Source organism: Cyprinodon tularosa, unplaced genomic scaffold, assembly GCF_016077235.1.
Source record: "Cyprinodon tularosa strain WSP-4 unplaced genomic scaffold, ASM1607723v1 ctg559, whole genome shotgun sequence".
NCBI lineage: Eukaryota > Metazoa > Chordata > Actinopteri > Cyprinodontiformes > Cyprinodontidae > Cyprinodon > Cyprinodon tularosa.
Window position 1 is genome coordinate 381,690 of NW_024039295.1, and position 26,561 is coordinate 408,250.

Here is a 26,561-nt window from a genome sequence, read left to right on the forward strand (position 1 = left end):
TTCCTTTTTTTTGAAAAGTGACATGATTAATTGATTTAAAAAAGTTAAATTAATAATTAAATGGTCATTTTACTAGTAAAATTATTAATCAATATTAAGGGAGCCACTAGAAGTAAAAAAAAAAATAATGTTAGAAGTGTAAATATACAGTCATATATTTATATTACTATTGTTTTATGTATTTATTCATGTTTTTCAATGCTGCACTTTAAAAAATTAAATTGTCTAGAGCTGTTTTAAATGAAATTTCTTTTTGTTTACATTCGTGTATACAAAATGACAAAATAAATCTAAGTGTCAAAGTACATTTAGCATATCACAATTGGAATAGACTATATATTTGAAAACACCATGGCGGATACCCTTTATGCCTGTTATATCTCTTGGAATTTGCATTGATTTTACACAGTATTTGTCTGTCTGTCAATTATTTTTCTCGAGTTTCTGCAATATGTTTAAGATCGACGTCATTTCCCATGGCTAAATAAACAAACTCACAAAGAGCTTTCTATTTGATGTAAGACCCCGCCTCTAATTGCGTAGTGTGCGTTGATTGGATGATTGGTTCCCTCTTCTCTCAGCTATTGGCCAGCCACATGTCACTCAAACGCAACCCAGAAGTGAATAAGGAAGCGGCGGACAATACAAGTGAATTATTGTGCTGGTCCGTGATTAAATAGCAGATAATTGGACGTTGTTGTTCCCAGGAACAACGAAAGCATGTGAAGCTTTATCGCTTTTATTTACTGTATTGTTCAGTAACATAAGCGAGAAATAGCAGATTTAATGGTACGTTGGAAGCCAGAGCTTCAGGTAACGTCAACTAGCCTACGCCCCTGCGTGTGAGGGTAAGGTTGCTATTTGTTTGTCATGTAGGAAGGACATAATGTAACCTTTTACCTATTGAACCAGCATGTCTTTCTCTTAAGCTTTAAAACTGGGTATTTATTAGACATTTACCTGAGAGCCACAGGTTTTGTTTACCCTTTTAGATGAACCAGGCCTTGCCGTGTTCATTTTCAGACAACGTGTGGCTTATTCTTTCCTACTTAATAAAGTAATGTTTATAATTTAGCCTGTTTTATGAAAAAAAGGATAGGAGTCTTTCAGAAGAGAAAGTAGGAAACCACGGTGTTGGGGAGCAATAAAGCTCTATTTAGGAAAATACTCATATTGCATATTAATTAAGTAATTACTGGCTTTTTACATGTAAATTAATTAACAATGTAAATCTTATGTTATGCTTCATTCTTAAATGCTCCATTAATAAAAAATAAAAAAAAACTTTTTTCAAAACATAATTTCCTGTCATATTAAAATATAATTAATAATAAAAATATATAAATAAAATGACATATTCTGGATTTCCCTCATATTTTGGTACCTCTGGTGGAAAGGCATGAATGAAATTCATCCTTTATTACAGTGGCGTACATGTAAATAGTAATAAAATGTTGAGAATTGAAAAGAAATACAGTTTAAAAAAATATCTTGCTAACAGCTACCCCTTAAGTTGTGTTGCAAAGTGTTGTAGAGCGCATAGGGACTTCTTATGATCAATTCTTGACTCTTAGGTACAAATATGAAATCTTACATTTGACAGTTTCTTTTAACAGCAAAAAACAAAAACAAAAACAAATCCATACAGGGTTTTTTTTAAAAAAAATTTAGTGATGCTAAAAAGTGGCTTTTCTGTTTCTAAGCATTACAGATGTAAACACAATTCTAATAAACTCTACTGGGACCTTCGGAGCTTTGGTTAGAAGGCTTAAGCTTTTTGTCTGGATCCAGATGGTTAAGTACATTGGAGGGAATGCTGATGTGCGGTTTCCTTTTTAAGGCCTTATAATCAATAGCATGACAGACAGACAGACGTTAAGTGAATATGCAAGAATATTTTAATAAAATTTGGAAGCTATTTGGGGGGGAAAAAAACAGAATAATTGTTCCTGGGTCTTCATACAAGTCAATAAACCAAAACATATGACAGAAGAACCAACATAGAGGTCCCCATCCAACCCCATAATCAGCTTTCTTAAATAGCCATAATAGTCATACTAGTCCTCAGATTTTGGATAGTAAATAGAGATTTTCAGGACCCTCTGTCTGTATGCTCCAACCTTTTAAAGGGTCAAAATATGACAGTAGGGTGGCTAATAATCCTGAGACTCTAAATTTTGTAAAAACAATAATTTATTAAATTTTCCATGCTTATGAAAAAAAATAGAAAATGAAAGGATTTCCCCCCTTGAAAGTTCAGTATGAAATGATGGTATGGCTATGAAAATAAAAAAGGTTTTTCTTTTATACTTTGCCAGAGGTGTCAAACGTCATTAATAACTGATTTGGACAGTTATTAATGATTTACTTTGTGAATCTTGTTTAGTCTAAATTCAGCACTTATAAATAAAATATATATATAGTAATCATCATATACAGGTGCTGGTCATAAAATTAGAATATCATGAAAAAGTAGATTGATTTCAGTAATTCCATTTAAAAAGTGAAACTTGTATATTATATTCATACATTACATACAAACTCATATATTTCAGATGTTTATTTTGTTTAATTTTGATGATTACAAATGACAACAAATGAAAATCTCAAATTCATCATATCAGAAAATTTGAATATTGTGAAAAGGTTCAAAATTGATGGCCCCTGGTGCCACACTCTAATCAGCTAATTAACTCAAACCACCTGCAAAAGCCTTTAAATGGTCTTTCAGTCTAGTTCTATAGGCTACACAATCATGGGGAAGACTGCTGACTTGACAGTTGTCCAAAAGACGACCATCGACACCTTGCACAAGGAGGGCAAGACACAAAAGGTCATCGCTAAAGAGGCTGGCTGTTCACAGAGCTCAGTGTCCAAGCACATTAATAGAGAGGCGAAGGGAAGGAAAAGATGTGGTCGAAAAAAGTGTACAAGCAAGAGAGATAACCGCACCCTGGAGAGGATTGTGAAACAAAACCCATTCAAAAATGTGGGGGAGATTCACAAAGAGTGGACTGCAGCTGGAGTGAGTGCTTCAAGAACCACCACACACAGACGTATGAAAGACATGGGTTTCTGCTGTCGCATTCCTTGTGTCAAGCCACTCTTGAACCACAGACAGCGTCAGAAGCGTCTTGCCTGGGCTAAAGAGAAACAGGACTGGACTGCTGGTGAGTGGTCCAAAGTCATGTTCTCTGATGAAAGTAAATTTTGCATTTCCTTTGGAAATCAAGGTCCCAGAGTCTGGAGGAAAAGAAGAGAGGCACTTCATCCACGTTGCTTGAAGTCCAGTGTAAAGTTTCCACAGTCAGTGATGGTTTGGGGTGCCATGTCATCTGCTGGTGTTGGTCCATTGTGTTTTCTGAGGTCCAGGGTCAACGCAGCCACATACCAGGAAGTTTTAGAGCACTTCATGCTTCCTGCAGCTGACCAACTTTTTGGAGATGCAGATTTCATTTTCCAACAGGACTTGGCACCTGCACACAGTGCCAAAGCTACCAGTACCTGGTTGAAGGACCATGGTATCCCTGTTCTTAATTGGCCAGCAAACTCTCCTGACCTTAACCCCATAGAAAATCTATGGGGTATTGTGAAGAAGAAGATGCAATACACCAGACCCAACAATTCAGAAGAGCTAAAAGCCACTATTAGAGCAACCTGGGCTATCATAACACCTGAGCAGTGCCACAGACTGATCGACTCCATGCCACGCCGCATTGCTGCAGTAATACAGGCCAAAGGAGGCCCAACTAAATACTGAGTGCTGTACATGCTCATACTTTTCATGTTCATACTTTTCAGTTGGCCAACATTTCTATAAATCCTTTGTTTTTATTGGTCTTCAGTAATATTCTAATTTTCTGATATGATGAATTTGAGATTTTCATTTGTTGTCATTTGTAATCATCAAAATTAAACAAAATAAACATCTGAAATATATGAGTTTGTATGTAATGTATGAATATAATATACAAGTTTCACTTTTTAAATGGAATTACTGAAATCAATCTACTTTTTCATGATATTCTAATTTTATGACCAGCACCTGTATAGTAAAAAACCTGCATGTTTCATAAAATACAGTTAGGAAACACCTTGCTATTTTGAAAGTTCTCCCACTTAGAAATCATGGGGGGGACATGCATCTACGATGCATGTCCACCTTGATCTAAAAAAAAAAAAAAAAAGAAATCCAGAAATTACAATGTATGATTGTTTTTAACCATTTATTTGTATGATACAGCTACAAATAAGTATGACAAAAAGAAACTGACGGTGTCAAACAATGTCCCTTAATTGGCCTTCTACTTTTTGTTTTTACAGCAAGATGTCCACTAAAGAGGGCGGCGGTGCCAAAGTGGTGGCCTCCCCTGAGAAAATTTCCACGGACAAACACAGAACGAACCAGCAGGACCATACGGGTGCTGATGTGACGGGCAGCAATTCAGACACCAGCATAACGGCTAAAAATTTGGCTCTACTTAAAGCACACTCTCTGGATGTAAAGTTTGACGTCGGAGAGGAGTACGATGTCATAGAAACCATCGGTACAGGGGCGTATGGTGTGGTTTCATCTGCCAGAAGGAGGGACAACGGTACTAAGCTTGATTTCCTTCTATGTTTACAAGTGAGGATTTGTTGGGTTGCATTTTTTATACTCTCCCCTCTGTTCTCTATATCTACCTCATACAGGCCAGCAGGTGGCAATAAAGAAGATCTCCAATGCTTTTGAAGTTGTGACAAATGCCAAGCGAACATTAAGAGAACTCAAGATCCTAAAACACTTTAAGCATGACAACATTATCGCCATCAAAGACATTCTGCAGCCGAACCTTCCTCACTCTGCCTTCAAGTCTGTGTACGTAGTCATTTTTTTTTTTTTATCATTACCGTACAATGTAAGCTTTCTTTACTAAGACAGTGTATTTTTTCTCACATACAATACATTTTTCTTTCTAATATTAAATTGTGGTGTAAATCCACAACCTTAACTTATCTTAAACTTTTTTTCTCTGTGTTTGCAGATATGTTGTTTTGGACCTTATGGAGAGTGACCTGCACCAGATCATTCACTCTGCCCAGACGCTAACCCCTGAACACACACGCTACTTTCTCTACCAGCTTCTCCGTGGCCTAAAGTATGTGCACTCCGCCAATGTCATCCACCGTGACCTCAAACCCTCAAACCTGCTGGTGAATGAAAACTGTGAACTGAAAATTGGGGACTTTGGAATGGCGAGGGGTCTGAGTTCCCATCCTGAGGAGTCTTATTGTTTTATGACTGAGTACGTAGCCACCCGATGGTACCGCGCTCCTGAACTTTTACTGTCACTCAATCACTACAGTTTGGCCATTGATATGTGGTCTGTGGGCTGCATCTTTGCTGAGATGTTGGGTCGGAAGCAACTTTTCCCTGGGAAGAACTACGTCCAACAGCTCCGGCTCATTCTAAGCGTGTTAGGCACTCCCCCTGAGGGTTTGATCGGAGCCATCAGGGCTGACAACGTTCGCTCCTATGTTCAGCGTCTCCCATCTCAGACACCTGTGCCTTTATCCAAACTGTACCCACAAGCTGAAGCCTCAGCATTAGACCTCTTACAGGCCATGCTGCAGTTTGATCCTCGTGAACGCATCAGTGTGACAGAGGCACTGGAGCACCCATATCTGTCCAAGTACCACGATCCAGACGACGAGCCAACTTGCGTGCCAGCTTTTGACTTTGAGTTTGACAAGCTTCAATTAAACAAAGAACAAATTAAAGAGGCTATTTTGATGGAAATTCAAGACTTTCACAAAAAGAAACTGAGCTCTCGTCCACGACTGCAGTTTAAGCCTTTGCCGAGGGCTAACAGCGGAGCCGCAGCCCAAAGCAGTAACCAGCCAGCAACTGTTGATCTGACCAACCAAACATTGGCCGTGATGGCGCATCACCTTGGAGCGAAACAGATTCAACAACAGCAAATGAGAGTAGTGAAATCCCAGCAGGAACAAAACTTACCAGCAGATGTGAACCAAGCATTTACAAAGCAGGTTGACCTCGTCCGGCCTCACGTGGCCCATCATTTGCCTCTCCTCAGTAAAAGTGAAAGTGCCCCAGTCGACGTGGACATGCCCAGTGCCAACTCCGACAGCGGTCAGCCAGAGACGATAGATCTGACCACTCCGGTGTCCACTCATGACCCTCCATCAGAAGTCATGAGAGATGGTGAGGCACAGGAGGGAATAGCTACTATGCCTAGTCAGCCCATGGAGCCTACATCTACTAATCAACCACAAGCACAAACCATGACCCCTCTGCCAGCAACCAAACCTACCCTGTCTCTGTCAGTGGCACAGGCCCAGTCTCTGTCTCAATCTCTTTCGCACTCACTGTCTAAGAATGCAAGGCCGCCTCCACGTGCAGCAGAGGGAACCAGAAAGGAAGGCGCCATTTCTGAAGATACCAAAAATGCACTAAAAGCAGTTTTGTTAAAATCAGCCCTAAGAAATAAAGCCAGGGGCGGTAAGTATAAAAGTATTCATACAACTTTTTGTTAAAAACAAAAACTGTGTTTTGATTTTTTCTGATAGACCCACTGGAAGTAGTATGTTAAGATATCAGTTAAGGTTACTTAATACATTTGGAGGGCACTCTTATACCTAAATGTAACATACAGACTTTTAAACCTCTTTTGACTAAATAAATGTTCTTTGCAGATGGAGGTTCCTCTGCGCTGGGCATCGATGGCGGAACAGGAGGAGGCCCTTCCTCTGCAGTATCTTCAGTTCCTGAGTCGAGGAGGCCCGTCACAGCTCAGGAGCGCCAGCGAGAGAGAGAGGAAAAAAGGAGAAAGAGGCAAGAAAGAGCACGAGAAAGGGAGAGAAAACTGAAGGAAAAGGAAAGAAAAGAGAAAAAACAGGGGGACTCGCTGGGCGGGGTCCTGCTGAGCGACAACGACAAAAGCCTCTTGCAGCGCTGGACAAAGATGATGGACAGCCACAGCGAGAAATCCCAGACTGCTACTGATGGGAAAAGTAAGGATTTCAACCAGAATTCCCAGAAAATCATTGAGAACAATAAAATAAACTTGGAGGCAGGGAAAATTCTTCCTCCAGAGCAGCTAGTCTCTCAAGTAAAGCCGAACCAGCAGGGGATGTTTCAGCCTCCCTCTTCCCAGCAGCTGGCTCTACCTTTCGCCATAAGCCAGAAGAAGCCTCCGAGGGATGTAGATGTTGCTGCAAGGGGAGCGATGGACATGACAGTCACCGGTGGCTATGTAAAAAACGACACACTCCAACCTCACACTGAGGGCAATGGGGAGGGTGGATTCAATGGTGTGGGGAACTGGAGCAACCAGAAACTGGAATCAAGGACAACACAGCAACCGTCCAGCTTCCTTCAGCCCCAGCTCCAACAGCAGAGTCAATCACAGCCGGACCCCAAATCTCAGACACACCTTCTTCCCCTGGAGAATTTTTTGTCCAAAGCTCCTTCAATAACCATCAGAGAGGCAAATGGAAATGTGGACGTTAGAGGTCAGAATAGCCTCAACTCGTTCACTGCGAGTACAGGACTCTTAGAGAAGCTCTGCCCCTCTATGGGTGAGAAAACGGCTGCACAAAGTATAAACCATCTATGTGGGCATTTAGGGGTTCCCTCTCAGCCACACCCTAGTTTGGGATTTACAGACACGGGACAACAAGGGTCATCTGTTGCCCCCGACATCCACACAGTAACACTGCAGCTCTCAAAGTCCCAGGTTAGCAATCTAATCATTGGTTCTACTGAAATCAAAATTTTTTTTTTTTTTTTTTATAAAGGGTTCCTAATCCATCTGACCCAATGTTTTATTCCTTTCTTCTGTCAGGTAGAGGACATTTTACCTCCTGTGTTCTCAGTCACCCCCAAGGGCAGTGGGGCTGGGTACGGTGTGGGCTTCGATCTCGATGACCTTTTCAACCAGTCTCTAATAACAGAGCTGCAACACGGCGACAGGGACAGGTGAGCTTTAGTACAGGTTTCAGCGACCACCACATCATACCAAATATCCAAAAAGCCACTGGAGATGATGAAATGTATATTTTTGTCCAATATCTTCAGTAGATTACAGTCCAGTTAGATGAACTATGTGCAAACAGAACTAATATTCATTTATCAGCAGTGTCTAATTTTTATTTCATGCTAAGCCTTAAATTGTTAAAGGGTTCATGAATTCTGTGAGGATTGCATCAATATACCAAGTTTCTACCTTTTTCACAAAAATACAGAGGAAACGCCATCCGATTTTTTTGAAACCTTTAAATATTGACTCTGCATTTTTTCCGCCCTTTCTCTATCAGCTACGACTCAACCCCTCTCTCTGCCTCCCTGCTATCTGATTGGAGCGAGGTCCACCGCATGACTCCGGCTGACCTCGAGTCTCTGCAGCAGGAGCTGCAGCTCGGCTCGCCCATGATCCTCTCAGATACCATCCCCCACGACGCCTGACTCAACACTTGTTTGTGTTTTAATCAACATGAGCAAGATGTATCAAGTCACAGTGATTTTTATTCCATACAGATCATAAAACATTTCATAAATCATGCTGCACTTTCTTTAATAAAGATTTTTTAAAGCACCACCTGTCTGCTACTATTAGTGCTACATGTGAATTTAGGAGTCACAATCACAATAAAGAATCTCAATTATTTTCACCTTGCAAGATACAATTACTGCTGATTCTGATGTTGCATTAAAAAGATGAAATGAAAAGATGTGTCAACGTTAAATAGTAAAAAACTGACATTTCTAATAATCCTGATTTGATTCATCCTGAAATCTACTTTTAAACCCTAAACATGTATTTGAGGCTATTAAGAAAAAAATTCAGGTTAAAAAAGTTTCATATGGCTTTATATGCATTCAGGATACAAATTTCAATTTTGATTAAGGCTATTTATCAATTTAACTGCTTTATTCCACCTCTTGCAAAATAAGTGTTTATATCCAAGTTAGCATAAGCATCATGAGAATGGACAGGCTGCTAGTGAACACAACTAGCCACCCAGAAAAACTGCGGTGAGCTCCTCCGTACAGTGAGACCTCTGGTACTGTGGAGCGGATGAAGTTCGTGTAGCTGGTCAGCCTGGTATACACGCCTGGCCTGTTCCGTTTAGCACAGCCGAGTCCAAAACTCACCACCCCAGCTTGCACCCAGGTCCCATTTACCATCTGGCAGACCAGGGGCCCTCCTGAGTCACCCTGAGGAGATGGGTCATTATGATTAAACCTCAGGTATCGATGCACTGTGAAAAGATCTTACAAGGGATTTTTATTCCTGTAACTTTAATAAAAAACAAACAGCTGCTCCAACAGTACCTGGCAGGAGTCTTTGCCACCCTCTGGGTATCCTGCACAGATCATGTCACTGAGAATGTCCACATTCTCCATCGGGTCTGTATCATACATCGCCTGACAGGAGCTTTGGGAGATGATCAGTACCTGTACTTCCTGAAGAGTCCCAACTCCTGGCAGAGGGACTGGAAAGGAAACAGACTAATTATTTATGGGTTTCCAACAGAGGTAAAACTGCAAGTCTTTTTACACAGCAATACATTTCAAACTGGCTTATTTTATAGAAGGTAATCGTTTAGTATAAGGTGTACAGCTAATGAAAACTCAAAGGATTATTTGTTATAGTGTTGGAAAAAACTACATCAGTAATGCATGAAAAGAACCAGTTTGCTTTCAAAGCCAACTTCAGCTCGACTGCATTGTTTGATCAAAGGCCTAATTTTAACCTAAGCAGTATTCTGTAGTCATTTCTACTGGGTTAAGGCAAGGGTAGTTTTCTGACTAATCAAACATAATGTTACACTGGTTACTAAAGTTATTGGTACCTTACATCATGTAGAGAGTAGGGTTGTCAAAAGTATCGATACTCAAAAAAGTATTGATACTGAAATGTTGTATCCGGATACAATACTCATTTTCAAAAGTATCGAGTACCAGTCGCACCTAATCAGTCATTCATCTAAAGTGCAGAATAGAGGAAAATGCACTTTCTGAACACTGTGTGATTAAATAATATTGTGTACTTTTCAGTTTCAGACTTTTTTTTGTAACAGTTGCAGCTGCTGAGAATTCTTTTTTGTTTCTTAACCGGTTTGGCTAGTGTCATTGTTATGTGTGCAAAGCATAGCCAAGTAAGGAAAACTTAATTTTAATTTTGTAAGTTTTTTATCAAGCTTGCTATTTACTGTGCACAGCAAAAAACCTCAAAATGTTGTTCTTATTGTTTATTGTATTTATTTATTTATTGTATTTTAATTATTAATCAAAATATTTCTGTTGAAATTTTATCCTTGTGGTATCGAAAATGGTATCGAGTATCGAATATTTTCCTTAGTATCGGTATCGAGTTGAAAAGTTTAGTATCGTGAAAACCCTAGTAGAGAGGTGCTAAGAGCTCCTGAAAAGTGAAAAAGCATCAACATAATATAGCATAAAGATGAAGAGCTCCAAAATGTCCTGATACATGACTGCTAACTTCATACTGCCCAATGAATCAACGCCAGAAGGTAAAATATCTCCACAAAACAAAACTTCAAACTGGAACAGAAACAAAAAGAAATGTAACCTCTCCACTAACTTCAACCTCTAAGAGCTTCCTTTTTGCAGAGTTGATAGTTGATTGTTATTAGCTGGGCCTTAAGGATCTGACTAGAGATGCAGTACATGCCTTGTTTAAGCAGAAGTACATTTCTGCTTAAATCTATTCAAAGCTTTTGCCATTATTGTTTTTTTCCCAACCACATGTTTTTCTTCCACCTATTTTTCCAGCAGCTTTTGCTTTGCTCGAAGCAGCTACAAAGACTGTGTTGATCTACAGAAAAGTTTTAGTGTTCATCCTGCTGTGAGTGTAATTTCTTAATACATGTCAGCAGGAAACTAGCAGCCTGAGCTCCTGAAAAAAATTATCTAAAGCCGGGCATACACTGTACGATTTTTGCAGTTGTTGCAAGCAGTGGCAGCTCACACTGTAGGATGAAACCACAGGGTTTGTAATTTTGTGCTGAAAGCCCTAAAAAAAAAAGGTGGGGACATATTTGGACAAAGACATGGCTGAGCAAATGTGGCTCCTATGGTCTGTGAATTTTGCAGAAAAAACTCCATTTCACCTACATCCCTGTCATGCTTCTGTGTTTTCATCTGAGAGGTAGTAGAAGAGTCCTTGTTTGCACACTGAGCGATTTGCCCACAACGGTTGACTGAAAATCAAACATGTTTGATTTTCTCCCGACCTCAGGATTCCTGATCGGGAGATGGTTGTGAGAGGCTGATCGCCCCTCATTACCTCCTGTACATTACATGACGCACAATCAGAAAGTCCGACCGAAAAACACACAAAAAAAATTTAATAAAACACAGTGTAAGCCCGACTTAAGCCAAAAACAGTTTGTTTGTTTTTTCAAATCAAAGCAGCTATTTACAGAAGAATCATTTTGAAAACACAGATTCACCTTCTTAAAAAATACAAACTCCAACTTTGTTCACAGAGGTTTAGTCTAGGCAGGGATAAAGCTATAAGCTATAGATAAATCTATAAATCATTTTTGATTTTTCGTCATTTCTGGAGCTGAAAGGGAGGAGTAAGGACAGACTTCTGAACTGGATGCTGAAAGATTTGCAGTTTTTCTTTCAAGCAGCTCACAGAGTAGCTCATTCAGTTTTTGACTGTATACAATATGTCCATTGTACAATATGTTCTAAAACATATGAGCCGTCTCCGTTAGCCTGTGTGCCAAAGTTTTGCAAATGCTAAAGATCTAGCCATCGCTAGACCTGCAGCGTCAAACACACAGCTTGTTCCGTTTGTAGAAGGCCAGCCTCTTTGTGGCCCATTCAAATAGCCACTGTGAAAACATTAGGAATCTATTGTCTAAAATTTTTTTACTTTCTAATGATAATTATAAGCTAGGTTTCTGTTTCCACCTTTTAGTTTGTATTGTGAAATATTTGCTTGAACAGCAACTGTTGCTTTTAGTTAGTTCAGAGATAATTTAGTCTCATTACAGAATTGCTTACAGTCAACATAGGCTCTTATAACAGCAAGAGAAAATGCTTACAACAGTAAGCCATTTTGTTTATTATTTTTTCATTTCATCTGTACACATTTTACTTTTATTTTCAGTTTTATGTATGGTACTTGGATGGCCGTTGTTATTAAAAAGTGCTTTATAAATACAGGTTTCATGTATACTCTATTGTTCTGCAAGGCTTCAAGGGACATTTGCATAAAAAAACAACAGAGACTGAGAACTGTTTGGCCAGTGTTCTGATAATCAGATGGGGGCCTAACTTGGTACTTTTGATCCGAATTCTATTGATACAAGTTTCATAAATAAGAAAGTTACTCATAACTAGGGCTGCAACTAATGATTATTTGATAATCGATAAATCTTTCGATTATTTTTTCTATTAATCGACTAATAATTGGATTGCGAAAGGTTCCTAAAAGAAGATTTTATACAGAATTAAACCAGGTAAAACAAAAACTTCTCGACTTATAGTCCTGGATAGAGCATATTGAAAGGAAAAATTTTTATTTTTTTCACAATTTTGGTATAGTAACTTTTCTAAATGGGTTGCTATGTCAGCTAAAGGCATGTTTTAGAGTCTTATACTCCCATAAACAAGTAAAACACTTCCCTTATTCTATTTCCTTCCTCCTTAATTTTGATGATACAACCAATTTACAGATATTTTAATGACTATTTAAGATGTCATATTCTCATGTTTCCTTTTTATACTCCTCTTAGTTTTAAATATCTTAATTTGCCAAGCTGAAGAAATTCAACAAGATTTCCAGGAAATAAGGGACTGGAAATCATGAAGGACAATCTTTTAGGTTTAACGTTGAAGCTTGAAAGACATTGCTATATATGTAATAGACACTGAAATTAATCTCTTCAGAATAGTCTACTATTGAGAAATGTCCCTGTAATGTGAGAAAAAGAAATTAGTGAGCTTTACCATCTTCCCGGATATTTCCCCAGCCAGTGACGTAGCAACTCATGCCAGATGGAAACAATGAGCCGGGCGAAGGCAAACACACAGGTTGGACGTAGTCGGACCAGACCACTGGGCTGGACAGCTTCAGCAGGGCTATATCTTTGCCGTTATTGGGGTCTTGATAACCAGATTGAATTACTATGCGGCTCACACGATGGGAAGACTCGTGCTTGTTCACCCCATTCAGCTGGTGCCGTCCAACGTATAGAGTGTAGGAGGAGACCTCGGATGGACTGTAAGAGGATACGATTTTTTTATACGTTAAACTAGAAAAACAAAGGGCTAACAAGGCATAATTGTTACACTTTAAAAAAAAAAACAGAACTTCCATTAAGTTATTAGTGCCACTTTTGTAATATTGAAATTTCCTTTAAAAAAAAAAAAAAGTCAATTAATGCAGATATTGGAACTCCAGAGTAAGAAAACACAAGCTGTTTTTTTTTACAGCTATTTTTCTTTGACTCAAACAACATCTCCCACACCACAAAAAGCTAATTTTCTGTAATAATAATAAAAACCAGACATTACAGAATGTCTGAGGAAATAATTTGCCACCTTCTTTCTGATAAAGCACACAAAATGCCAGCTTTGTGTATAATGGCCTATCGTACACTTTTAGCATGTCAAATATTTCCAGTCAAACAGATTTAAAACATCTCTTAATTTCCATGGCATGCTACAGTTTAAATGCATTATATTTAAACTGTAAGAACAAGGATGTTTAAGATGCAATACCAGGAAAACATGCAGTGTCAATATCATTATGATTGAGGCAATGTCAGTTATAGATGTTAACATGTTACCTTACTCTTCTTTCTTTCCTGCTGAACTATTAGGTACGGAAGCACCAGAATGAAAAAAAAAAAGCCCAACTGACATTTACCAATATTATTACCCTTGCAGTATATTCATATATTGTGCAACACTTTTTTAGACACTGAAAGTAGAATAGTTTTGCTTTGACTTTATTGCCACCAAGGCAAAAATATATGCAGCTTCAAACTTAAATCATCTCCAATTACAATTTGTAATTAAAACTTTGATTTCTCAAATTGGATGGGGATTAAATAACAGAATTACACTGCAATTTAAGTATTTTACATTTTAAATTAATGTATAACAGCCCAGATACATATAATGAATAGAAATAACCAGTGGTGTCAAAAGTACATACATTTGTTACTTAAGTAGATGTATAGATACTGCGGTTTAAAATCTGGTAAAAGTTGAAGTATCAATTTGACCTCTTTACTCAAGTAAAAGTGAAAAAGTATGTGCTCCAAAAAATACTGAAAGCATAGAAGTATAAAGTAACCTTTTCGACAATTTAAAAAAATTCTTTGAGATAGGGCCAAGGATGAGGGAGGTTTTGCTGGTCTTCATCTCCCGATAAGCTCTTGCCTGTGTCCAACCTTTCAGACATTTCAACATCTTTTTCTGAATCCAACATTGTAGCATGGCTTAGACAATTTGCAGTTTGAAGAACACCTGCTTGTTTCTGATGATTTCCATAAGCTAACCAATGAGTGTTTGCGTTATATGACCCATCCAATTACACTAGTTTTCACTAGATGTGAATCCGTGTATCATTCGTTCTTTCTATTTTCAATTGTCAATCAAAAAACAAAAAATTGACTGGTTATTTTGTTTTTTGTTTTTTATGGTTAAACCAAAAACGAAAAAAGGATTTGTTTTTCATATATCAATTCTAAGCTCAGATCAAGAATACGAAATGGAAAAACGGACAGCAACGCAGAATTTGATTTTAATATTTAATCGGTACAGTTTACATGACCCGGAAGTTTGGTGGAGCATTAGCTAAAAAAACAATTGGCTTACTCCCACCACGTTCGATCAAACTGCACCAGATAAGGCAGTCGGACCTATCAGCCATGGACAGTTACGTTTTATTTCGAGGATCCAAGCGTGTGACTCTTGAGGAGGACATGACAACGGAGAAAATTTGCAGGATTTTCCAGGTATAACTTTTTTCTTGAAACTTTTCTGTGCACTGTACTTTTAACTAGCAACAACAAACAGCTTCTCGATCAACATAGTGTGTGGTTCTAGCGTCGCCATGGTAGCCACTTCATTACCCCAACTGCTGCGCAAAGAGCTATTTCCGGGTCACGTAAACTGTACCGATTAAATATTAAAAACAAATTCTGCGTTGCTGTCCGTTTTTCCATTTCGTATTCTTGATCTGAGCTTAGAATTGATATATGAAAAACAAATCCTTTTTTCGTTTTTGGTTTAACCATAAAAAACAAATAACAAAATAACCAGTCAATTTTTTATTTTTTGTTTTTTGATTGGCAATTGAAAATAGAAAGAACGAATGATACACGGATTGATGTGGATGGCGCCAATTATCTGCATTGGATGGTGCACATGATGGGAAATAAATATGTAAACCGAAGCAAAGAGTAATAAGTAATGTTTGTTTTAAAAATGTAAGGAATAGAAAGTAGAGATACTTGTGTGAAAATGTAATGCAGAAGTCAGAAGTATGAAGAGAACATAAGTAATGAAGTATGGATACCTAAAAAGTGTACTTAAGTACACCAACGAAGTATTTGTACTTTGTTACTTGACACCTCTGGAAATAACCATTTAGACAAGCGCTGGACTGGATGGTAACGCCATCTTTTAGAAAGAGCCTAAGCAGGATGCTGCCTTCATGGGGTATAGTAATGATGATTCTTTGCACTTGTAAATTACAATATCAAAATAAGGCATCAGCAGTTTCTTTCTTACTTGGGGAAGCAATGTGCAGCTGATAGGACCCAGTCCTTCGTGATTATGGAGCCTCCACAGATATGTCGGTTAGATTCCTAGAGGCAGAGAAAAAAAAAAAAAAAAAAAAAAAAAAAAAAAAAAAAAAACAGTGAGTCACATCTGCATCATAGACAAATCCCTCTCTCAGCAGGTCAGCTTTATAACACAACCCAGACTACACCACGCATAAAGCATAACCACAGGCACCGCTGGACAATCAGAGGATGAGAGTAAAAACATCTCTGTGGAACTGCAGATCACCTGAATTTCCACCTGCCATGGCCAAGATCCACTCGAGGCGTCCACCCCTCCTACAATCCTGTCCTCCCTCAGCGGTGGTCGGCCACATTGCTGGGCGTAGGAACTCCACGACCCTTAAAAAATGCGCATTGAAAACTCAAGAACAAGGCGGGAACACGTTTAACCACCGCTAACCATAAAAGACTTAAAAAGTCGAAAGTACACAATGTGTTTATGAAGCAGACAAAGAAACAGACAGGGGAGGGGGGGACATACTCTCGATACTCACCTGTTACGCACCAGAAAATAAAGGAAACCAGCATTTTCCTCGCCATTTTAAAGCAATTCGCTGGAAAAAAAAAAAGTTAAACTCCCTTTGTACCGTTTAAAGTTAATTACTTTAATAATTAGTAAAACGTTATATTTAATCTTCCGTGCCGGAAACAGATGAAACTCCAGAAAAGAAAAACAGTATAAAAATGTACATCTCTGGTCTGAAAAAAACTGTTCTCTTTTCCGAAAAAGTCAAATCCGCTTTACGCCTGTGGGTTTGTCCACTATTACCTGCTGCGAGGATCAGTTTGTTAGAAACTGGCTACCTGAGTGGCGGCTAACGTGACACCCAATCAGAACCTTTATCCCGCCCAGGGAAACACACCTGAGCCAATAGGGTGAGTTTATCTTTTGGACGGTAGGATTTTCCTGCTAGAAACGGATATAAAACAATAAAAAACATTGTTTTAAAACACAACAGTTAAAATTGAGACACAGGCCGTCTCACTTATGTGTTAAAAAGGAAAGCAAAATTTCTAAATTAGTTTGAGTTTTTTCTGCTTCAATTAAAACAAAATGAAATTACTTTAAACCTGAAAAGTTTATTTTATATTTGTTTTTCCAGACAGATACGCTCCGTTATTTCACAAGAGTACTCAATCTGACAGGGTGCAGATATTACAAAAAAAATGGGGGATGAAGATTATGTTTTGCAACAAACAAGTGTTTTCAGGAAAAATGAGGAGATTATGCAATCTGGCTCAGGAGGTAAGGGTTGGTCCTGAAACCAATGGGTTGAGTTCAGGTGTGCAGAGGTGTCAAGTATCACCTGTACTGAAGTACACTTTTTAGGTATCTATACTTTACTCCATTACTTTTTTTTTTTCTACTTCTGACTTCTACTTATTACATTTTCACACAAGTATCGTTATTCGTTACTCTTGGCTTTGGTTTAATGTTTATAAATATTTATTTCCCATCATGTGCGCCATCCAATGCAGATCATTGGCGCCATCCACAGCTAGTGAAAACTAGTATAATTGCAGGAATCATATAACGCAAACACTCATTGGTTAGCTAATGGAAATCATCAGAAGCAAGCAGGTGTTCTTCAAACTATAAACGTGAACTGTCTATGCCATGCTACAATGTTGGATTCAGAGAAAGATGTTGAAATGTCTGAAAGGTCGGACACAGGCGAGAGCATATCGGGAGATGGAGACCAACAAGACCTCCCTCCTCCTTGGCCCTTTCTCAAAAGATTTTTCGAAATCGTCACAAAATTGAGCTTTAAATTCATATAGTCGCATCTGGCTGTTTGTTTTAAAAGGTTACTTTATACTTTTTTACTTTAAGTAGTTTTTGGAGCACATACTTTTTTACTTTTATTTTAGTACAGAAGTACAGAGGTCAAGTTGATACTTCTACTTTTTTTTTTTTTACTGCAATAGCTAAACTTCTACTTAAGTAAGAAAGGTGTGTACTTTTGACACCTCTGCAGGTGTGTAGCTTACCTACCATCAGCAAGTGAGTGTGTGTCAGTGGGTGAAGGACGGATTGTAGAGTGAAGCGCTTTGGGGTTCTTGATCATGATAAAGTGCTATAGAGGTATGGTCATTTTAACACATTGCTTCCTCATTTAATCTTGATATCTGTGCTGACATTTCTGTGGATAAAAAGCCTTGTTTCTCTAAGTCAAAAATCCTAACTATACATGTTATTATTGCTTTAATAAACAAAGGCACCCTGTCAAATTCGGTGCTATTGTGAAAGTAAGTAAATTTTCTTTTAATTAGAAAAGAAAAAAAAATTCTATCTTTGAAGTTCTGCTCATCTATTTTTAACACAAAAAGAAACACTTGATATTTACTGACCTATTATTGAATTCTTGCAAGCTTTTCAGCCTCTACTTTTACTGTAAAATATATTTTATAAAAAAAAAACACAACAATTCGATGTGCAAAAAGAAGAAAGTACAAATCATTTTTTGTTTTTTATCAAACCCCTGCAAAGGAAATTCAAATGGGTAGCTTGGAGAAACAAATATACTAGTTTTGCATGGTAGTGAATGTGATAACTTCAATTCACAACACACCATTTATCCTCTCAGCTGCTTCTAACTAAAGAATACACAAAAAATGAATAATATAAATCTGAGATGGTTGCATATAATGTTATAAATGTGTTGCGGTACAGGTTTATAATGTTTATATCTGTGATAAAAAAAAAATTAAAAGCAATAAACACTCTGTATTTACAAAAGTATTGTGGATATTATCTTTTTAATATTTTTAGTTAGAAAACTGTTCCTTTAACCCAGAAAATGAAAGAAGATGCCCTTTCCCCTTCAGAAGGGAGGACAGCTCCTGCCTCAAGTGGAGGAGTTCAGGTATCCTGAGGTCCTGTTTATGCACAAGGGGAGAATGGAGCGATAGTGATTGGTACGACTGCTGCTATGATACGCATACTGCACCAGTCTGATGTGTTGAACAGAGCTGAGCGAAAAAGGCCAAGTTCTCCATTTACGTCCCACCCTCACCTATGGTTATGAAATCTGAAGGATGACCAACAGAAAGAGATCCTGGATGCAAGCAGCTGAAATCAGTTACCTCCACAGAGTGGCTGGGCTCTCCCGTACAGATAGAGTGATGAGGTCGGTTATCCAGGTGAGGCTCGCAGTTGTAGTTTTTGCTGATAGTCATGGATGCATTGCACTTTATGTTGTGGGTTATTTTGTGACCTCTTGGATGAATCACTGGTGCTCTCTTGGAATAGGTGTGGTAGGCTTATCAATCCTCACTGTGGCTCTTTCTCAGTCTCAGAAGTTCAATCTTTACAGACTAAAAAACTTACAGATGTAGATGAATAGCTATACTTCTTATCTATCTTCAAATGTTTTTAGACTGGAGGATTGTATGTAGCTTTTAGAGGTATATTACCCAACAACATGTTGTTAAACAAGTTCTTATAAGTAACTAAAGGCCCTAAAATATAAACTGTGATAACTGAGTAAGTCACATTCCCTAATGCCCAGTTATGGACAGAGATTAATGGATTTTAAAGACATTTTTTAACCCTCTCACCCATAGACAGCTGGAGATAGGCACAGATAGGCTGGGATAAAATGTGATGGAAAATGGATGGATGATATCTTAATTCAGTCATTTGCATTTTTTTATGTGCTATATACATGTTTTTAACATACTTGCTGATATTTCCATTTTCTTTTACATTTTTTCTCCAACATGCTGCTCTTGTCTTATAATCTAAACCTTTCCATGTTTTTGGCATGACTACTACATTTCATGCTGTTTATTTACTGAGCTGCTGTTTTCCATTTGCAGTCCGGTCTATTCAAACCTTTTGATGTTTAATTTTCATATATATTAGCCTTGTGTGCACCTGTTGGCTTCCATCTGCCAGCTGTTTGCTGCTAACACCCCTGAATTCCCCCACTATTAGACAATAAATTATATTTGAATGTTTTGCTATTTTATTTACATATCTATTTTTTGTAGTGCACTGGTCACTGCTGCAGCAAATTAGCCTCACATCATGAGGCTGTAAGGTTCTCTTCTTTGCTTTAAAAGCTTCATAATGACCAAACACATGCATTTTAGCACGATCCGACCAAAGGATGTATAACATAAGGTTAAAGTCTATCACCCAGGCTCATTTTAATACTGTATCTGTGTTTTAATGTTGCTTTTAGAGTAATGGTTTCTTCCTGCCTTCCAGCCCACGCTGGTAAGAGACTCAATTCACTGTGGGGCTTAACAATTTCTTAAAAGTTCAGCTAACAGCTGCACATGGTCTATAACCCTTTTATATGGACGATATGTACTTATTGTTAATCTCAGAAACCAGAAAAAAAATAAGTAGAATATAATTGTGTGAAGCACTAAACACGGCATCTTCAGGCACAAACTGGTAACAGAGATGCATCAAATGTTAATCAGTCAACATTCCCTTGCATTATTTGTCCTTTTTTATTTTTCTATATTGTCACTGAAGACAATAGAATTATTGAGGTGTTGCCTTAAAAATACATCCCTAGATGTGCCTCTTGCAAGGCTATGACAACTTAACCTTGGCATTCCCAAATTGTTTAACGGCTCTGTATCAGGACATGCAAATGTATTAGTTAGAAGAAATCTATTATCTATTAAAAAGCTATTCTTTTTTCTGGTATTTAGAAAATCAAAATAGTTAATAGTTAGTCTGAGGTGAAGAGAAAAAATAGTCAGCATGTGACTCTCTTGTTTAAACCAAATTAACTATTTAAATAAAAATGCATGGAAAAATGAGCTGCTATTTCTTTTTTTATTTCAGATAGTTAAACTTCCCAAAACAGAAAGAATGCAATGATTTTATCTGGTACAAAACTAAAATGAAAAAGAAAACTGTAATGATATTTCAAAGGTTACAAACCTCAGCTGTTTATTTAACCTTTAATTTCTGTCTTAGAGTTCTTTCCAGATTTAACCTGCTGTTTCTGTTAAGCAGGTTTACTTTGGGAAATTGAAAAGCTCACAATTCATATATAACAGGCTACTTTTGTGTACATAGACCCCCCCCAACACAAGCCGGTCAAAGGTCAAACCCTCTCCCAATTCAGTTGAATTAACCCTTGAGTTGTTTTTAGGACTGCAATATGTAAGTATTTTTTTGGAATGGAAATAAAAACAATAACATCATCGATTTTCTTTTCATATGGGCTGTCGTAATCCTATTTGTTTTACATGTCACAGAGTTGCTTATTCCTCTTGTCTGTCTATAAAGCTGCCTGTCTCCCCTTTTTCCCCCCTTCCTGCGTCCCTCCCTTCGCCTCCCCCCCCCACATCCCTCCCCGCCCCAGGCAGTGTGTCTAGTTTCACAGTGCAATTGAAGGTGACAGGGACAGAGAGAGAGGGAGCGGGAGGGAGGGACAGAGGGAGGACACATCACAGTATCGCCTGAGGCTACACAACAGTACAGGAAGAGCGAGAGATGGAGGGACAAAGAAAGGGAAGGAGAGACTCACGAAAGTCCTCCCAGTGAATCCCATAAGCAGGTAACAGGGAGGTAAAGTTGCACAGAAAGAGATTAAATGTGTGTCGGTGTGTGTGTCACATGCCGTTCACCTGCAGGTCAGCAGATGTTTAATTTTCAACTAGAGTTTTTTTATGACCAGCAGCACTTGTGTGCGTGCAGGCCCTCCCACTCAGCCTCCCCTCACTCATAATATATGAAGGCATTATTGGATCCCAGTCAGTAAGAGCAATTATAATGCACTCCCATTTGTTTTTATTCTTACAACTTGATGAATATTTGTCATGGCACGGTAACCATGGCGACTGCCTCCACCACCACCACACCTCCCCTTTCCCATCCCCCCTTCAGTGCTGAAAAAGCAAGGGATGGAGGGAGGGAGAGGGAGAGAGGTGACAGGAATGAACTAACAAGATGCACTAAAAAAATGCATGTCCTGGAGCAACATAAATCTTTGCAGTGAAGCACGCGCTACCTCACACATACACACACCCTCACACACACACACACACGCATTACTGCGCTCCACATCGCAGAGGGATCACATAGGTTCAACCAAATTCCAACAACTGAAACAGAAGAAGAAAAACAAAAGGATTAGCAACTTGAAAACACACATCTGAAGTAGATTGTCTGCTACAATGATAGGAAAGAATAGAAATGGCTTTATTGTCCCACTGTGGGAAAATTCAGATGTTACAGTGGCAAAATTAGAAGACAGAAGAAAGTTTGTAGGTACACACAATGCTACGTATTATATATAAGAACAAGACTTTAAAAGTTACAGGAAAAGAAAAAAAATCCTCTCTGGATGTCAACAACAATGTAAGGTTATTTATTAAATGCTATACTCATAAAAATAAGAATTGTTCAAGTTAAGAAAAAAAAAGCAAAACAATTTTTGTGTTCTATATGATTAGATGAATTAAACTATTTCAAAACTTTTCTAATTTTAAAGTTGTCTTTGGATAATCAATCATTTGAAAAGAGATTTTCATCTTCAGTCTCCTGGCACTAATACTCAGGAAGTCCAGTTTTATTTACACGCACATACCATGGTAAATAATTACATTATTCATTGTGTTATAAATATCTGTCAAAGGCTAATTAACAAGTTTGTCAGGGCGGATAAAATCATGTCAGAGCATATTCCCATGAGACAACATTATTCCAACACACAGAGTTTGATCTCTTACTCAGGTTATAGCCACAAAAAAGCTTAAAAGAAAGTGCACCCCTGTAGAGTCTACAGTATAGTTTTAATTGTTTCTGTGTACCAGCTGCATGTCTGTCATTCCAAACTTGGTACATCCTAGGAATCAATTAAAATCCAAACCAATAAAATGTTTATTATTCTTTTTCAAAGCAAGATAATTCGGGTCGGTTGAAGTTTATAGCTCTTTCTTACATTTTGCAGTGTATTATTTTATCAAATTTTATTTACCTACAGTTTTATTATCTTTTTCATAATATGCTTTTGCTGTAGGACACCTATTGTTTTGGTTGGAACTGTTATGCTTTTGATCATATTCTTAGATATTATTATACATCTTAAAGTTTGATAATAGGTTGTTATTTGTTTGTAATTTAAGGATATTTAAGTGAATTTAGTACTTTTAAGTTAACCTCTTTTTTCTTAATATTTCTTATTTGATTGTGATCGGTTATTACTAATTTGTGTTCCTCTGCAATAAAGGAACATTTCCTTTGTGGTAAATTCAGACTTGCTGATAATCAAAGTAATTAAATCACACTAAATGAAACTATATTCCAGCTTTAAGTTTTAAAACCAGACGTGTTTGCTAATTATTTAGCTTGCTGATTAGACTAATCATTCTTGGTAAATCAAGGTAATAACAGTATCTCTGCATTTTGAACTTTCATGCACCCTAGAAGTTTGTTTATATCCAAGTGAATAGTAAAGAGCAAAAAAACAAACAAACAAACAAACGATACAATGCAAATCCCTTAGAGGTGAAATTTTTTTTATTGTTTTTTTTAAATAAGTTTATAATGAAAAAAGGATGCATGTCAGCCATACTGGACACTGAGGACAGGCGCTGGCAAGAAAGCACTGAAATCTTTACAATTAATTTAAACTTTAAGGGACAGTTTTGCACATTTTTTAAACATAACACTTGAATGGAAAGTGTAGTTATACAGTATTCAGGTCAAACATTGCTAATAGATAAGTACTTCTGGGTTGTTTGTGTTTTTGGCATAATCTGCTTTCAAAATGGTTTTAATAATAGTGAAAAACTAGAACAAAAATTTAACTCTGTACTCATATGAACCGTTGCAGAACAATATATGTAAATCATGGTATAACAACAAACTTGAACATAGGATTAATTTTAATTTAATCATTGTATGTTATGCATTCTACATGCTGTAGATTAGTGGTTTTCAACTCCAGGCCTCGATGTCTAGCAATTTTGAACTTGTGGATATGTCCCGGTTCCAACACACTTAAAGCAAATCGCTAAACTACCTTCTCTTGATGCAGTCAAGTTCTCCTGCTTATAACCAAATTACACTTAATATTTTGGCCAAACTTTAAGGTATAAGTCATTTTATTACATATCAATCCCCCATTTACTGTTTTTAGATAATTTCAACAAAAACCTGCTAAATAAACCTTAAATGGTGCATATAAAACAGTTTTGATATAGCGTATTTATTTAGAATACTTAATTCAGGTTTATGTGTTCAGAATTAATTAAGTATACTTACTCAACAATATTACAGTGACTTTATTTATTTCAAATGATTTAAGTTTATTGTTTGAATTGCAGGATAATCAGGGTCATCATTATGCAGCTCAAACAAATGACAAAAAAAGGAATGGGAATTTATTCTGTTATAAAATTACATAAATCTTAACATTTGGTTGAAATATGTCTGTATTTGACTCAGGTGTGTTTTAGCAGAGACAAATTTAAAAGATGGAGGACGCCAAACCTCGAAGTTTGAAGTTCAAAATCCCTGCTTGGTTTAACACACCCCAATTAAATAAGGATTTCTCAATGGGCCTTCTACAGGACTTCTGACATACTAAGGCATTTCAAGTTTCTTAATTGATTCTTCTGGAGCACTACATCATCCAGAACATGCATTTTACTATGAATCCTCAGTTTTAAATCCCTGCCCTAGACTGGTTTAAATTCTGTATTAAAGCTGTTCCTGGTTTTTATTTGATATGTATTTAAGGTTTTAAATAATTCCTCTCCGACAAGGATAACTATGATAATATTGTATAAGGACTGTAATATCCTTTATTTACAATTACACTAGATTCTAGTTAACTAGATTTACACCTTAATTTTTGGATGTTTGGTGCAAATTTATAAATGCATAGTCTATTTATTTAAAAATAAAAATCTGTCTCTATATTTATCAATAGCTGAAATATCTATCCAGTAAGATGGCATTTATTGTAATTGGTGCTTAATGAATCAAATTGAACTACTTTGAGCCAAAATAGCCTTTAGCTCTTAAGAATGACCTCCCCAGCAGCAGGGATAGATGCTGAACTGAATTCCCCTTCCATCCGTTACATAAAAACACTCCTTATGTGAAAAGCCATCCCAAATGAATTGTGGGAAGTATTGCATGATGTTTGCAAGCTGCTGGGTGCAGTTTACTTTTAACCAAGTAGGAAACTTTTAATCAAGTATTGTAATTCTTTTGCTTAGGTGGGATGTCTGCACGCATCCTCCGCCACTGTTCTTTTTACCTTTGAACTTGTCAAGTCCTTTCTTTTCTCCAAGGCGTGTCTCGCAGGAAAGTAACAGAGAAGGGGGGGGGGGGTGTAGTGGGGGTAGCAGAAAAAGAATTGCAGAGTATGAAAGAGAGAGGGAGCGACAGAGAGAAAGGGAGCGCAAAGTCTTGTCAACCGGAAATAAAACAAGCTGGCACCCACCCCATCCCCAAGCCCCTGCACCCACCCCAAAGTCATATACTTCTTCCTCACTCTCTCTTTTTTCCTCCCCTCTGTCTCTCCCGCCTCCATCCTCCATCTCTCTCTTCCGCTGCATAGATATATTTAAACCCTGCTCCTGCTCAGCTTTCGCTCTGACTTTCCCGTACATACCGTCATACCTGCGTCACCATTTACACCTCAAGTCGGGCCATGTGTATCCATGGACAGGGGTTCCTGGATGGTGCTCCTTCATCCTGCTCTTTGGCCCTCACAGTTCTTTTTTATTTGTTGTTCAAACACTCAGAGCAAAGGAGGACTGTTTGTGTGGAGGATCAGGGAACAAAACCTGGGTGTTCTAAGAATTACCACACCTTTATAAGCTGTTCTTTTATAAGCTGTTAGACAACTGTACAAAGCCTGAATAGCCCAGTTCTGAGGATTGTGAGATCAAATGGCCTGCTAGTGAAAAGACACAAACAAAATAGGAGAATAGGTGTACACATCAACCATAAACGAAATATCAATTTTCTTTTCTGAAACATTTCAGTCTTCTATTCTTATAGGGACATAACTGTGCTTTGCACAATTTCGTGTTTTCTATTTCGGCTCAAAATGTCTTGGTATTTTTTCACAACGGTTTGTTCCTTCATGTTTCGTTCTTATCATTATTTCATATTGTCTTTGAGCAAAGAATTTTGGTTTATCCTCTTCTGTTAGTTTCAGGTCTTTTTTCTTGAATATGAGTTCAGATTATCTGTTGATAAATGTTCCTTTCATTTCCTTGGTTTCATTCGGTTTTCCATCATCCTACATTCTTTTGCCATTTTCCACTCTTATTTCAGTATCTAGGCTAGTGATGATGACCCCCAAGATTTAAGATACCGTTGGTATAGAGAAAAAAAAAAAAACTAACAATGTTTTTCTTTTTCTTTAATGTCTCCTATATATGAAAAAGCTTTAAATATTTTAGTGCAAAGATGTAAAATCAATGAACATTTTGTAAATGCACCAAACCAAAAAAGGAGCAAAAATATAGCCTGGCCATATGGAAGTTAATAAATATAAACTTATGTAGATTAATAATGCAAACTTTGACATAATTGTAGAGTTGCATAATTTTGGTCAGGTAGGTGCTTTATCTATAAGAAAAAAATAGTAAAACATTGCAAAAAGAAAAAGTCAAAAATTAGTATCTACTTAGACAAACTTTATTGTCCTTTTGTATACACCGACTGTATACAAAATGAAATTACGTTGCATACAGCTTACACCAGTGAAACAGTG

The 26,561-nt window shown here is 37.5% G+C and overlaps 2 protein-coding genes across 3 annotated transcripts; one reads left to right on the forward strand and one right to left on the reverse strand.

Moving 5' to 3' along the window:
- Positions 1 to 613: 613 nt before the first annotated feature.
- Positions 614 to 8,597, forward strand: mapk7 (mitogen-activated protein kinase 7). 2 transcript variants are annotated; one of them, XM_038305447.1, is made up of 7 exons: positions 614 to 848; positions 4,324 to 4,595; positions 4,693 to 4,858; positions 5,025 to 6,502; positions 6,697 to 7,739; positions 7,848 to 7,981; positions 8,320 to 8,597. In XM_038305447.1, the coding sequence occupies exons 2-7, from the start codon at positions 4,328 to 4,330 to the stop codon at positions 8,465 to 8,467; spliced, it is 3,237 nt and encodes a 1,078-aa protein (XP_038161375.1). In that variant the 5' UTR covers positions 614 to 848; positions 4,324 to 4,327; the 3' UTR covers positions 8,468 to 8,597. The 2 variants fall into 2 exon arrangements, with proteins under 2 accessions (XP_038161375.1, XP_038161376.1); XM_038305448.1 differs by having other exon boundaries at positions 614 to 813.
- On the reverse strand, positions 8,508 to 16,634 carry zgc:92313 (uncharacterized protein LOC436869 homolog). The gene is made up of 7 exons (XM_038305449.1): positions 16,616 to 16,634; positions 16,341 to 16,400; positions 16,073 to 16,185; positions 15,791 to 15,867; positions 12,995 to 13,266; positions 9,338 to 9,498; positions 8,508 to 9,220 (listed from the first exon to the last, which is right to left on the reverse strand). Exons 2-7 carry the CDS (start codon positions 16,384 to 16,386, stop codon positions 8,960 to 8,962), a joined length of 930 nt encoding a protein of 309 aa, XP_038161377.1. The 5' UTR covers positions 16,387 to 16,400; positions 16,616 to 16,634; the 3' UTR covers positions 8,508 to 8,959.
- Positions 16,635 to 26,561: the final 9,927 nt, after the last annotated feature.